Source organism: Empidonax traillii, unplaced genomic scaffold, assembly GCF_003031625.1.
Source record: "Empidonax traillii isolate 1590-97213 ecotype Southwest subspecies unplaced genomic scaffold, ASM303162v1 scaffold262:size680716, whole genome shotgun sequence".
NCBI lineage: Eukaryota > Metazoa > Chordata > Aves > Passeriformes > Tyrannidae > Empidonax > Empidonax traillii.
The window spans coordinates 346,288-358,830 of record NW_020955455.1 but is presented as its reverse complement, the minus strand read 5'-3'; the positions used below and the strand labels follow the sequence as shown (position 1 = coordinate 358,830).

General features: G+C 41.4%; 1 protein-coding gene across 1 annotated transcript in view; it reads right to left on the bottom strand.

Annotated features, from left to right (window-relative positions):
• DNAI1 (dynein axonemal intermediate chain 1) overlaps positions 1 to 12,543 on the bottom strand; it is a 143,579-nt gene that overhangs the window by 123,774 nt on the left and 7,262 nt on the right. Inside the window, exons 2-7 of the mRNA XM_027889388.1 lie at positions 7,668 to 7,721; positions 5,756 to 5,851; positions 4,776 to 4,856; positions 2,812 to 2,938; positions 1,525 to 1,604; positions 542 to 730 (exon numbers count right to left, since the gene is read on the bottom strand). Of these exons, the coding sequence (XP_027745189.1) occupies positions 542 to 730; positions 1,525 to 1,604; positions 2,812 to 2,938; positions 4,776 to 4,856; positions 5,756 to 5,851; positions 7,668 to 7,721 (627 nt within the window). The remainder of the gene's footprint in view (positions 1 to 541; positions 731 to 1,524; positions 1,605 to 2,811; positions 2,939 to 4,775; positions 4,857 to 5,755; positions 5,852 to 7,667; positions 7,722 to 12,543) is intronic.

Below are 12,543 nucleotides of genomic sequence, written 5' to 3'. Positions count from 1 at the left end.
GTTTTGGGTCTGTAGTGATTGGAAACTGCATGCACAGAGTGGGAGATGTACCATGTAGCAGCAGTAAAGATTTATCACACATGGGTTTGTTACTGTAGTACCCATGCTTAATACAAGCACAAATACATCTGTCCTTTTAATATAAGGGCATTAATACTCCTATTACACTAGTAAGAATTGAAGTATGAGACCATAAAAGGGCTGAGTGCCAAACAGGAAATGCTTTCACGCATTGCAAGTCCTCAGCTACTATCCTAACCATCGATCCATACTTTTTCAGATAAGAAAATAAACATGAAAAATACTATATCCAAGTAGAGGCTTAAGGATTTACAATAGCACCAAAACTTTTTGTAGGCTGTCCAAGAGTCCATGAGGCAAGACATCTTCTGTCACGATTTTCCTCCTCCCAAAACTTTCACAAGAGTAAAACACCATACTTTCTTTCCTAATGGTATCAACAGAGATCACAGGATATGACACAAACACATGCCCTCCCAAAGAAAAGGTTCTCCAAGTCACTGAAGGAATTGCAGCATACCCGCAGAGGGTTGAAGGGCGTCGTTGAAGCTCTCTCAATGAAGTTGAACTGGTTTGGAAGCTTCTTCTCAGGTGCTTTTGGAGGAGGAGGCTCTTCTGCCTCTGCTGCCTCTGCTGCCTCAGCCGCCTCGGCTGCCTCAGCTACTTCCTCACCTGCTCCCTCCTCCTCTCCCTCTCCCTCTCCTGCAGCCTGCAAGAAAACACAGCAGTGACTCCACCCTGAAAGAAACGGAGCCTCTTTCCTTCTTCTCAGACTGCTAGATTTCTGCTGCCCAGTGAAAGAGACTGTAATTGAAGATTCAATATTTAAGATGTAAATTAGGAAACTTCCAGCAATCAGATCGAGGAGATTATGAAATGATATCTAAATGGGGATATAGAAATCCAGGAACATTTTGGCTTGAAAACAAAACTTGGCACAGATAATTTAGCACAGCTGCCTTTGGAGAAACGGACCCAGGGACCAGAAGATTCCATCAGAGTCAAACTACCGTGAGTTTTCCTTTCCTTGCTAGACAGTAAGCTTCATCTAAAATCAGTCTGAATTTGATTCCAGGGTCTGACACTGTGTAGATAAGAACAAACTTCTCAAAGGCTACTCCTTTCCTGTCAGACAACTGTCTTTAAATCAGGCCATTGTTCATTTCATTTAGTTATGCCTGCTGCTTGACACCTACACATTTTGTTTTTCACCAACAGACATACCGTCCAGGAAGATTCCAGATCCCATCAAATTACACTGCACCTTGATATAATATCTGGATAAAGATAGATCTGATGTGATCCTCTACATAGCTTCTGCAACTGAAAAATGGCAGCAAGACCCCAGCTGTTTTCTGCAGGTTCTCACCTACAGCAGAGACATCTCAGATATAAAGGAATCAATCACAGAAGCTTCTCAGCAAACCCATTTTATAATAATGCAATTTCAAATCTAATACTAAAAATAAAATGGACATCTCTCAGCTGATTGTGGAGAATTACCTCAGTATCTCCTGCGTGTTCTTCATCTTTAATCTCTGCCTGTTCGGATGTTTCAGCAGGAGTCTCAACAGGAGCCTTTTCTGATGACAGAAAGGATAAGTGAATAAGCCCAGAATAATAGGACATATCCTACCATATTCTGTAGATTCTCTGTCTTCTGAAGCATTAATACACAGATGCATCCTTTCCTAATGCTGCCTCATTAGACAACACAGTAACAAATTCCCAATTTGGAGGGTGATTGTTTGCTCAAAGCCACAGAAGGTGACAATGTTATTACTAGAATGAAACTGCATCACTTCTGCAGGACTGAAACTAAAAAAAAATATTTTAACTCGGAGCATACTTCTGTCATCCACTTGTGATCTGAGGAGCTTTGCTTCTGGGTATCCCTTCAGCTCTGGACCTTTTTATCCTCCAAAAATGTCTTCAGTTATGTACAACCTTTAAGAATGTTTTCAAAGCACAGAGAAGTTATAACATGGTTGTTCTTGTTTATATGTATAAAATTAACATAGTAGTTTTGTTAGAGAATGATGGACGTCTACATTCCAATCACAGCCTTGACTGTGTAGTCAAGCTGCCTGGAACTAGTTGGTTTGGAATCTACAAAAAGCACCGCCAACAAGCAGCCATGATTTCATGGCACTGAAGATCCCATTAGGCGCTTTACCTTACTTCAAATCATCATGTGTATTTTGTTAAGTGTACAATAAAGGAGACACTACCCTCCAAAGCTGCAAGTAAGAATTCTTTACTAACAACAGAGCTTTCCTGTGTCTTTCTGACTGAACTCCTAACAATGGCAGTAGTAGCTCAGATCCAAGGTCTAACTAACTCAGTGTCTTGTACTGAACATTGTCTGGAAGAAGATGTCTTGATAAGAATGTAAGAACTAGTCAAATATATGATAGTTTCCTGAATGATCATCTCATTTGCAAACATTTCTGCCTTACTACTTTAAATCGTGTCTGAAACTTTCAAAGCAGGCTAAGTAGTTTAGACATGTATGTCCAACTAATGGTATTGGAACACGTTTAAAAGACACTAAATAACTTTGAAAATTTCAGTGTTAGTGTTCAGATCACTCAAAAAGCACACACTACTTTCTACACTGCAGCAAACATCTGGCTGATTATTTTTTCTTATTTTGATTCCCAACAACGATGCAATCCAAACTAGGAGCTGTGTAACTCAATGTAAATGAAGCATGATCACTCCATCATGCTGAGTAAGTGGAACCAGTGCCTTTCTAAAAATTACTGTGATTTCAGAAAATAAACTTACCTGCTTCAGTGCTTGATTTGATACTCTGGCGCCTGCCTTCATCTGAATCTTTGGGTATCAGGTTGCCATTCAAAGAGAAGTGAATGGCTGTTTGATCCAGGTAGTCTACTAGCTTGTATTCTCGTTCCTACAAAAAGGAAAAACCCAATAAAATCACAGAATCATAAAATGTTTATGTTGGAAGGGATCTTAAAAATCATCTAGTGCCAACCTCCCTGCGACGGGCAGGGACACCTTCCATTAGACCAAGTTGCTCAAAACCCCACCCAACCTGGCTTTGAACACTCCCAGGGCTGAGGAATTCACAATTTCTCTGGGCAACTGTACCAATGCCTCACTATCTTTACAGGAGAGAACAGCTCAATCGATATCATTTAGATTTTGAGCTGCACCTGAAAGCAGTCAGAAGACACCACAGACCACAGATGCTTTACTAGTTTCTTCTTAAAAATACTGCTTATTGCACCAATCACAGCATAGCACCAAGCCCACTTCTATCATTTGGGAGGACTTGAATATATGGATCACTGATCACCCATCTATATACCATAAATATGGAAAACTTCAGCTCCACATAGAAGAGAAGGTCATCTTATTTGCTTTCACTAGACTGAGTTCCTTTCTCTGGTGAACTCATGTAACGTTTGGTCGAACAAGCACAGTTACACAGAAATGAGACTGACTCAGGAATATTTTAGCTGATTGTCTGTTGTCTTAGGTGCTAGTTTGGCCAGGGATAATTTGCCATGGGTAAAACAGTATCTACTGTGGGGCTATGATTTGGATTTGTGCTGGAAGAAGCGTTGATAACACAATGATGTTTTAGGTATTGCTGAGCAGCGCTCACACTGAGTCAAGGCCTTTTCTGCTCCCCACCCCACCACTGGGGAGGGGAGGCTGGAGGGGCACGAGAGGATGGGAGGGGACACAGGTGGGACAGCTGACCCCAGCTGACCACAGGGATATTCCATATCTTATGGTGTCATGCTCAGCATATAAAGCTGGGGGAAGAAGAAGGAAGGAGGGACATTTGCAATGATGATATTTGTCTTCCCAAGCAACCATTAAGAGACATGGAGCACTGTTTTCCTGGGGATTGCTGAACAGCTGCCTGCCCATGGAAATGGTGAATGAATTCCTTGTTTTGCTTTGCACAGCTTTTGCTTTCCCTATTAAACTGTCTTTATTTCAACCCACGAGTTTTCTCATTTTTACTGCTTTGATTCTCTCCCCAGTCCCACCAGGGGAGAGTGAGTGAGTGGCTGTGTGGGGCCAGTTGGGAATAAACCACAACACCTGCCTTAAATTTGGGATAATCCAAACCTAGAGTTAGCAGAGCTGTCCCTGTGCCATTTCTTTGAGGCATGCAACCCTTTCAAGAGAGGAGTGGGAGGCAAAGCCATCATTCCACTCTTCCCATGCAGCTTCCCTGCAGTTGCTGGCTGTACACACAAAAGAAGGTAATGCAGCATATGCTCTGCGTACACAGCTGTGAAGGTGTGACTCTTGGATGTTTTCTGGCCAACTGATGCACCCTCCCTTGCTCACTCCTACTCATCATGAATAAAGATTGTCAGTGAGTTCACGAAACACATTTCTGAGCTCTCTTATAATTCAAACAATTGAATCTTTAAGTGTTAGCATAACTATTCTAAGGACTGAGAAAAGAATTGCTTTTTGTCTTCTAACTCCCACAGAATGGGAAAAGTTACCACCTGAAATTAGCTGCATTAATTACATTCACTGACAGTTCTGTAATTGTAATATCCTCCTTCTAAATAAATGCATAAATGCTTTTAGACTTTTACCCTCTGCAAAACCCTTTAGGAACCATTGGCAGCAAATATGTAAACAGATGAAGCTGTATTAACAGAAAATTTACCTGGTTATATATCAAAGGAAAACACAAAACCAATTAATTGCAAAAAATCTCATTTCAGTTTTACAGGTCATGCCACACTTACTTTAAAGCTGAATCTGACAATATTCTTGGGAGCTTGGGGATTATCAGCTGTCAAGGTGCGTGTAATTTCCTGTTTTAATTCCTTTGGAACGGAAAAAAAATGGTATTGTAAATAAAATTTCACTATTAATACAACAAGCAGCAACAAAAATCACCATGTTTATCCTCAGCTCTATGATGTTGAGTTAACTGCAGATACTCCACATGCAGCTGATGCCTCCATAGGAGCAATGCTTGTGGCCAGGCAGGCTCAGAGTGGAATCCAGAACAGTCATCCCACTTCCTACATAGTATTTCAATGGGATTTCTTAGTGGTAATTCTTATTTAAGATATGGCAGCACTTGAAAAATGCTAGCTGCATTCTATGGAGCAAACCAGACAAGCTGTGTCTTCAAGCTTACACTGTCCAAAAACAAACAGTAAGCTCAGTGGCAGTGCTTTTAGGATTGACCACTATGAACAAACCCCAGTACTGCTGGTAACTGTTTTTGCTACCTGAGTTGGAGGAAATGCATAAAGCTTCCCTAAGAGAGCTACTCAGAGGACAGGGAGCAATGCTAGATTTTTATAAGGCAGTGGGAAGAGAGAAACGACTGCAGCTGGAAGAGTGACTGACTGCAACCCTACTGAACCCACCTGGGAAGAAATGGCAATAAATTTTAGTACGCTTCCCTGTATTGCACAGAAGCACCTGAAAAGCTCAGGGTTGTCTCTGGGGTCCTTCTTAACTGAGTGATGCCCCAGCCCCATTTCCCCTTTTGGATCAGCTCCAGGCAGTTACACTGTCTTAAGTCCAGAATTGTGTTTCAAAGCACATTCTCTCTTTTTTCCTGCTGAAAGACAGTTTGTGCTGCAGACACTGTACTTCAGCAAGTATTGGAGTTTTACTCTTGCAGGATTTTCTCCAAAACCAATGGATAGGCTTCAGCATATGGAGCTTTGTACACATCCCATGTCAACACAGGTATTGTTTTACTCACAGCTTCAGTCAGCTCCAGTTGATCTGGGGATTTGACAAGAGCCCTTGCTGCCAAGTCTCCAAGAGCATCTCCTGCTTCAGTGGAGGCATCTTCATCCTTGCACAGGAAAGACAAGCTCATTAGTGCAACATGACTATGATTGTTTCTCTCCCTCCCAAAGCAGCACCAGAGCAAGGAGGAAAAAACAACATTCCCCCACCCATCGTTTTGAGCAGAGCAGAAAAACACAAATGGCAGGACAAAATTTGAGGTTTTTTGAAGGGCTACACTTGACAGTAAGAGTTCAGTGAGTTGGAAGAGCTGCTGTCTGAAGATGGGCCCTGCCCTGTAATAAAACTGGAGTAACAACAGTGACAAAACTCAACCAATTCCACTTCAATATCGGTTTAAAAGTTTGACCATGTAATACCCAAAAGACCCATACTTAATAGGTCTCAACAGTACAAGTCAAGGACCTGCAATTACTCCTGATGTGTTATTCTCTAAGCTACTCTTAGAAAAAAGTTCAAAATACAAATCTAGAGGAATGTGGCTCCCGGAGGAAAGTTAACGAATTTCTTGTAAAGGCCAATGGATTTGCATTCTCCCAAAACAGACTGCTGCTCTCCCTGGGCTAGCCTTGGGTTGATGTCATGATATGATACCATTAAAGGGAAAATGAATCACTGCAGGAATGAGTTTCAATTAATTGTCCTTACAGAAAAACTGTCAGAACACAAAGTTGCTGATTAAAGTGCTTAACTGCTCCAGGCAAAATTTCTCCCTCCGCTCAAAATGTGTAATGAGTTGATTTAAAATAAATCAATCATTCTTTTAAATACAGTTCTCTGAGTCCTAAACTTTATAGCCATAAGGCTAAACTTTATAGCCATACAGCTGTGGGTGAGTCCAAGGCATAAATGCAGCCTGGTTGCAGGCACAGAGACTGGACCCAGCAAAGCTTTGCTTTTTGCAGAGCACCATGAAGGCAAAAAGCACAATGCTCTGACAAAATGTGCAGTGGCTGAAAGTAACAGAGAATTCTGTATATGCCAGGCATCCAGGGAAAGTCACAGGCTGCAGCCTTATTTTTTTCCCCAAGGGAGCTGAAATGAGCAAGCTGTAGGGAAGGCCAGGCACTCTGATACACATGAGACAATGATGGCAGAACAGTTGTTTGTGATTTAATGCTCCCCACATGAACACCTGCTTGTAGGGCATTCATCATACACAATTCAATGCCAGTTAGTTTAGTGGCTGTTTTCCCTAGTGAATCAGATAAAAAGTATTGTGGGCTTAACATTTTTATATATGATTTTCATTTAAAAGTAAATTACTTCTCATTTGTAAAGGGTCAAAAGAGGAACACTTAGCAAGACTGGGATCTGTCCCAACAAAGTGAAAAGCTGTTTATCAATACGCCTGTTTAAAGGCACATAGACTCTCTCTCCCATCCATGACAATGGAGCTAAATAAGACGAAGGTAGATTAAATCAGAGTATTCTAAGCACTTATTTGCCCAACAGTAAAGACATTATCATGAGGCTCTCAGTCAAAAAAGTTAATGTTATTTCTCTAATGCTTGTATTTCTATGTTAAGTGAATATGGACTGTATTTTGAATTTTCTAAACTGAGCAGGCAGTTTTTCTCAGTGTCTGAGTCAGTTTATATTTTGGAATTTACACCCCAAACATTTTGCTTTAATACTTTCATATTGCATTTTACCTAATTTGCGCCTTTGTTTTAGCTGACATTTTTATTCTAATTTGCTAGTGTAATTTTCTTCTCAGTGGAAACCCAGAGCAACTCCACACTGCTAAGTCAATTGGTATTTTACCAATTCCATTTAAAAAGCCATTGTTCAGATGGAATCTATTTTGCACCTCATAGCTAAAGAAGGAAAAAACATTTTTTAAGACTCGTGGATCTTACCCGTTTTTTTGGTCCAGCCTTTGACGCCTTTCCTCTTGAAGGTCCCTTTGCGCCCTGAAGAGAGAACATATCCAGTGTAAACTTTCAAGGCACCTTTTTTTCTTAATTTTACCAAAGCAGAATAAAAGGTGACATGCTTATTAATGTTTGCTCCAGTGGTATGTTTTAAAGGCTGAATATACCGGTATTCTGTCTATAAATTATCTGAATGAAAGACAGTCACTTTCATAACACAAGACAGCAGTTTATCAGCATGAATAAATGTCAGGCTCTGTCCTAGTTACTGCCTGTCTGCGGTACACCCAAATGTCCCACACGTGGAGTTCTAGTGCCTTGCTCAAACACACTAAAAGGCTGCTCTTGCCCCAAGTGCTCGCATGGCACAATGAGCCTGAAGGCAACACAACCAAACCCACAAAGCCATGAGTGCACAAAAAAACACGGAAAACACTTGTGAACAGCTGGGAAATTAACCACTGCCAACTTCCCTGCACACACCAGAGCACAGAAAATCTGTTATGACAGGCTTTAAGGAAAACAATTACATAGCTGTTTACAGGGAGCCTTAGAGAAGGAGACTAACCAGAGTTTAAGGAATAACAGAAGGGCAACAGTGAAAGCTATGTGAAAATTTAACAGAAAGTGGGAGAGGAAATGAAGAGGATCCTTTTTAGGAGATGCTGAGGGACAGTCAGGACCAACAATCCAGAAGGCAGAGAAAGATAGAGAAAGAGAGAGAGAGAGAGAGGATATATCAAAAAAGGGGACAATATTAGAAACCTTGGCAAGAACAGTTTCAGGATGGATCCCAAATCACATTTGGTGGTATGGATGAGAAAAGCAGGGGAGTTACTCAGAAGAAAGTATTAGACTTCGTGACAGGAAAGTGGGGGATACTAGAGGACAAGGAAGGAAAATGAAGGGCGGGAGAGTAAGCTCCCACGGGCTGATTGATTTTCTTCAGAAAAACATTAGAGTATGCCTTTCAGCTCAGATCAAAGGTCCACCTAGCCAAGGATCTCTCACCAACAGGATTCAAAGGCAGACTCTCCAGGATGGCCTCTCAACTTGCCACAGAGACTTGAACTGAAATGCTGTCGTTTTTACTTCAGACCAGTGAACCCTTTTCCCCACAAATTTATTCAGTCCTTTTGGAATCCATGCACATTTTTAGCACACACAATTTCCACTGCAAGGACTCCCATGGTATAACTACATGGTAGCGCAAAGGACAGTTGCTTGCTTTTTTAAGTCTGCTACTTGCTGCTCTCACTCGGTTTTCCTAGTTCTTCTTCTGTAAAGCCCAGCTTTATCACAACATCTATTCTCCATTCTCTTTTCTGTATGTCTTATAAACACTTTCAGGAGCATGAGTCTCTACAGAGAATCCTACACTCGCCTCATGATTACCCATCATTATGAAATAGAATATTCACTTCCACCACCTACTTCCTATGTATTAAACAATTAAGCAGCCATAATGACTTTGACCCAGTATCCCCAAGCATTGTTTCTCAAGCCCCACTACTTGCTAAGACTTGACAATAATAATTCAGAAAAGAAATATTTTCAGAGGAGCACAAGCTGCAGCGAAGACGTGAGGTTGTGTCTCTAAGTGTTATTTTTCTTTTTACAAGCTAAGAAACGTAAAACTGCTGTTACCAACAAGGCATCAGGGATTATTTTCACTCCAGTAGACACATATTAAAAGCAATGAAAAATGAGCAGACCAACACATTTCTGTGCTTAAAAAATGTGCCTGACTTTAAAATACAAATTGTTACAACACAGGTGGAGAAAATAAAGACATAACATTTCCTTTATAGTCCCACAGTGGGCAGGTAGCAGAGCAGAGAGTCTAAGAGCTCCCATGTCACAACCACTATGGAGACCACTGGATCATGCAGCTGTCCAGTCTCCCCTATGTGACTGTTTGGTAAAGGGGCAACAGAGCATCCTACATGACAAGAATCATGTTATGTGTGAATTAGATGTGACTTAAACAGATTCGCAGAGCAGAATTTTATTCAGATCCAAATCAAAATCAAACCCTTAATTTTAAACATGAAACAAAGCCTTCCCACTATTACCCTCTGTGAATGAGTCTGTAAAAACATCTATCCAGCAGTAAAGGCATTGGCAAGGAAAGCTGAGGGTAATTGGTTTTGGCAGTTGCACAGATTTCAATTAACATAATCCAAGGAGCCACCTGTGAATAAATATCTGCAACTGTATTAAAATCCAAAAGCAACACTGAAGAAAAGCTACAGTTGCAAGAGCACTTTAAAGAAGCAGCACAAACCCTGACCTGCTTCCCACACCACAAAGGGTTTGTAGGGTAGAGCATGAACAATTTTTCTAATCAAGCAGGGGCTTAGGGCTAATTTGCTCTATTTCCTTTGTCTTTGTGCAGTGCTATCATGATTTTATGACTGTAACCTAATGATATATAATCACAGAATCACAGATTATGCTGACTTGGAAAGAACCCACAAGGATCATCAAGTCCAACCCTTAGCCATGCATGGAACCATCCCCAACAGTCACACCTTGTGCCTGAGAAGTATCATCCAAACGTTTCTTGAACTCTGCTAGGCTTGGGGCTGTGACCACTTCCCTGGGGAGCCTCTTCCAGTGCCCAACCGCTCTCTGGGTAAAGAACCTTTTTTCTAATTTGATATGCAACCTAAACCTCCCGTGACAGAACTTCAGGTCATTCCCTCAGCTCCTGTCACTGGTCACCACAGAAAAGAGATCAGTGCCTGCCCTTCTTCTTTCCCTCTCAAGGAAAAATGGGTCTGGTATGACAGAGAGACCCTGAGGAGACACAGGATATGGCACAGAGGAGTATGGGGAGGGGATACAAGATGGGGCACATACTTGACATCAGAGACCCCACCACTGTAACAAGCATCTCACCACTGGCCAGTTAGAGAAAGACAGATCTGTAGACAGGGGAACTGAACAAATCTGGGTTTAGGGGATAGCAAAGAAAACAAAAAAATAGTATGTAGAATGCTTAAAAAGAATCATATTCAGTAACATCCGGTGTAATGTGGAATACCAGACCAATGAAGAAAGGGAAATGTATGAAAATATATTAGCTAACATAGAAAGGAAACTCCAAGTGAGTGAAGAAGAAGCCATCAACGTGATATTTTATCCTAGCCAGTGAAAGACCCAGATGTTGACAACTTGCCATAATATCCCCACCAACACCAGCACCAACAGCAAAACAAAACCATCAACCTTAGGATCCAAAGGACCAGAAGAAGGGGATCAAAATACCAGAAAATAGATAGAAACTCAGAAACCTGCATGCAACAACTTTAACTGCATTATCACTATGAATACATCTGGACTGATGGTAATGTTTAGACTAAGATTTCAGTCACACTGACATGAAATTTTTAGTTTTATATATGTAAGATGTGCCTTCTCTTTGCCCATTAGCAAGATTTTGAGTGTAACAAAGTTTACAGACTATTACAAAAAACAGAACCAGGCTCTGGAAGTCTTAACTTTGACCCTATGAATGTTTTTAACCTTTACAAAGGATAGCTGTGAGTACCACATCTAGCTGTGTGTGACTGGGAGAGGGTGCTCAAGGGAGAGATCTGATTGCATCAGTCAGTAGGATTTACCACCTGCCTCATTCATCTACACGTCTCTCCATTTGCCTCATTCCTACTTTTCTACAAAGCCCCTACTTGCTGACTGTGGCAGTTTGCTTTGGGGCAACCTGGAACTAAGAGAAGTAGAGCAAGGAGCTCTACTCTACTCCCTAGAGCAAGGAGCAAACACACGACTGGTAGGACAGTTATAAAATTACACTTGGTATTTCTGATATTTTGAACTAAAGAAACTCCAACCACCTACCCAACTTAAACAGTTACACTTTAGAACTACCCTGTTAGCATGCAGATCCTTGGCAAGGTGCTGCACAGTATGGACACAGTTAACCCACTCCAAAAGTGCGCTAAACCTGGTTGGAGAGATGGGAGCCAGCACACGGTGACCAGTGTGGGCCCCGGGTTTTCTTCCGTGTGTGCTCCACAAAGATAGGACAGCCATGCCTGGAGCAGGTGAGCACAGGTTTGTCAGGGAGGTTGGAGCAGAGTCTAGGAAAGTGCTGGTTCTTAGCTTATTCTGGGTTTCTTCAGCAAAGCTCTGGTCTCCTGCCCACATAAAACATCCCTCACAGCACAGAGGTGTACTTCAACAACAAAAAAAGTTGAATATCGTTTTTGTGGTTTTTTTTTTTTTTTATATTCTGGACTTCTGCCAGTGAAGGCAAAGACTGTAGCTCTACAGAAGTCAGCAAAAAAAGCAGAAGACATCCTTTGTGATGCAAACATCATTCCTGCAACCACCGCCTGTGTTGCAGAAGGTTCATCCCGAAGTACCTCAGACTTATGGAACACAGATGAAAGGTGACACAAACATGAAAAAACTGAGATCAAAGTATTTTGGCAGTATTAGCAGTAGGCAAAACTCATCAAAACAAGATCTGTTTAAAGCTATTACAAGAGGTGAGTTGGTGAGCAAACACGGGGCAGTCAAAAAACCCAAAATCTTTTACACTGGCCCCTAATTCAGATAACAGCACAGATAATACTGCCATGCCGTTTGTTGAAAAAGGTAGCCCTGACATCCTTTTTTTCTTTTTTTTTTTTTTTTTTGGGGGGGGCAGGTATTTGCTATTTCTTTTGCAAGCTCCTGCTCCCTGTAAATCTTTCCAAAGCCAGCACACTGACCTTTCCATAACTTTCCTTAAACCCCTTCTCTGCCACATCAGCTGTAAAGAGTCCTCAATAGCACCCACGTAGTTTCCGTCCTGCCACCAGGGCTCAGAATGATTGTTGTTGCTTCCTCA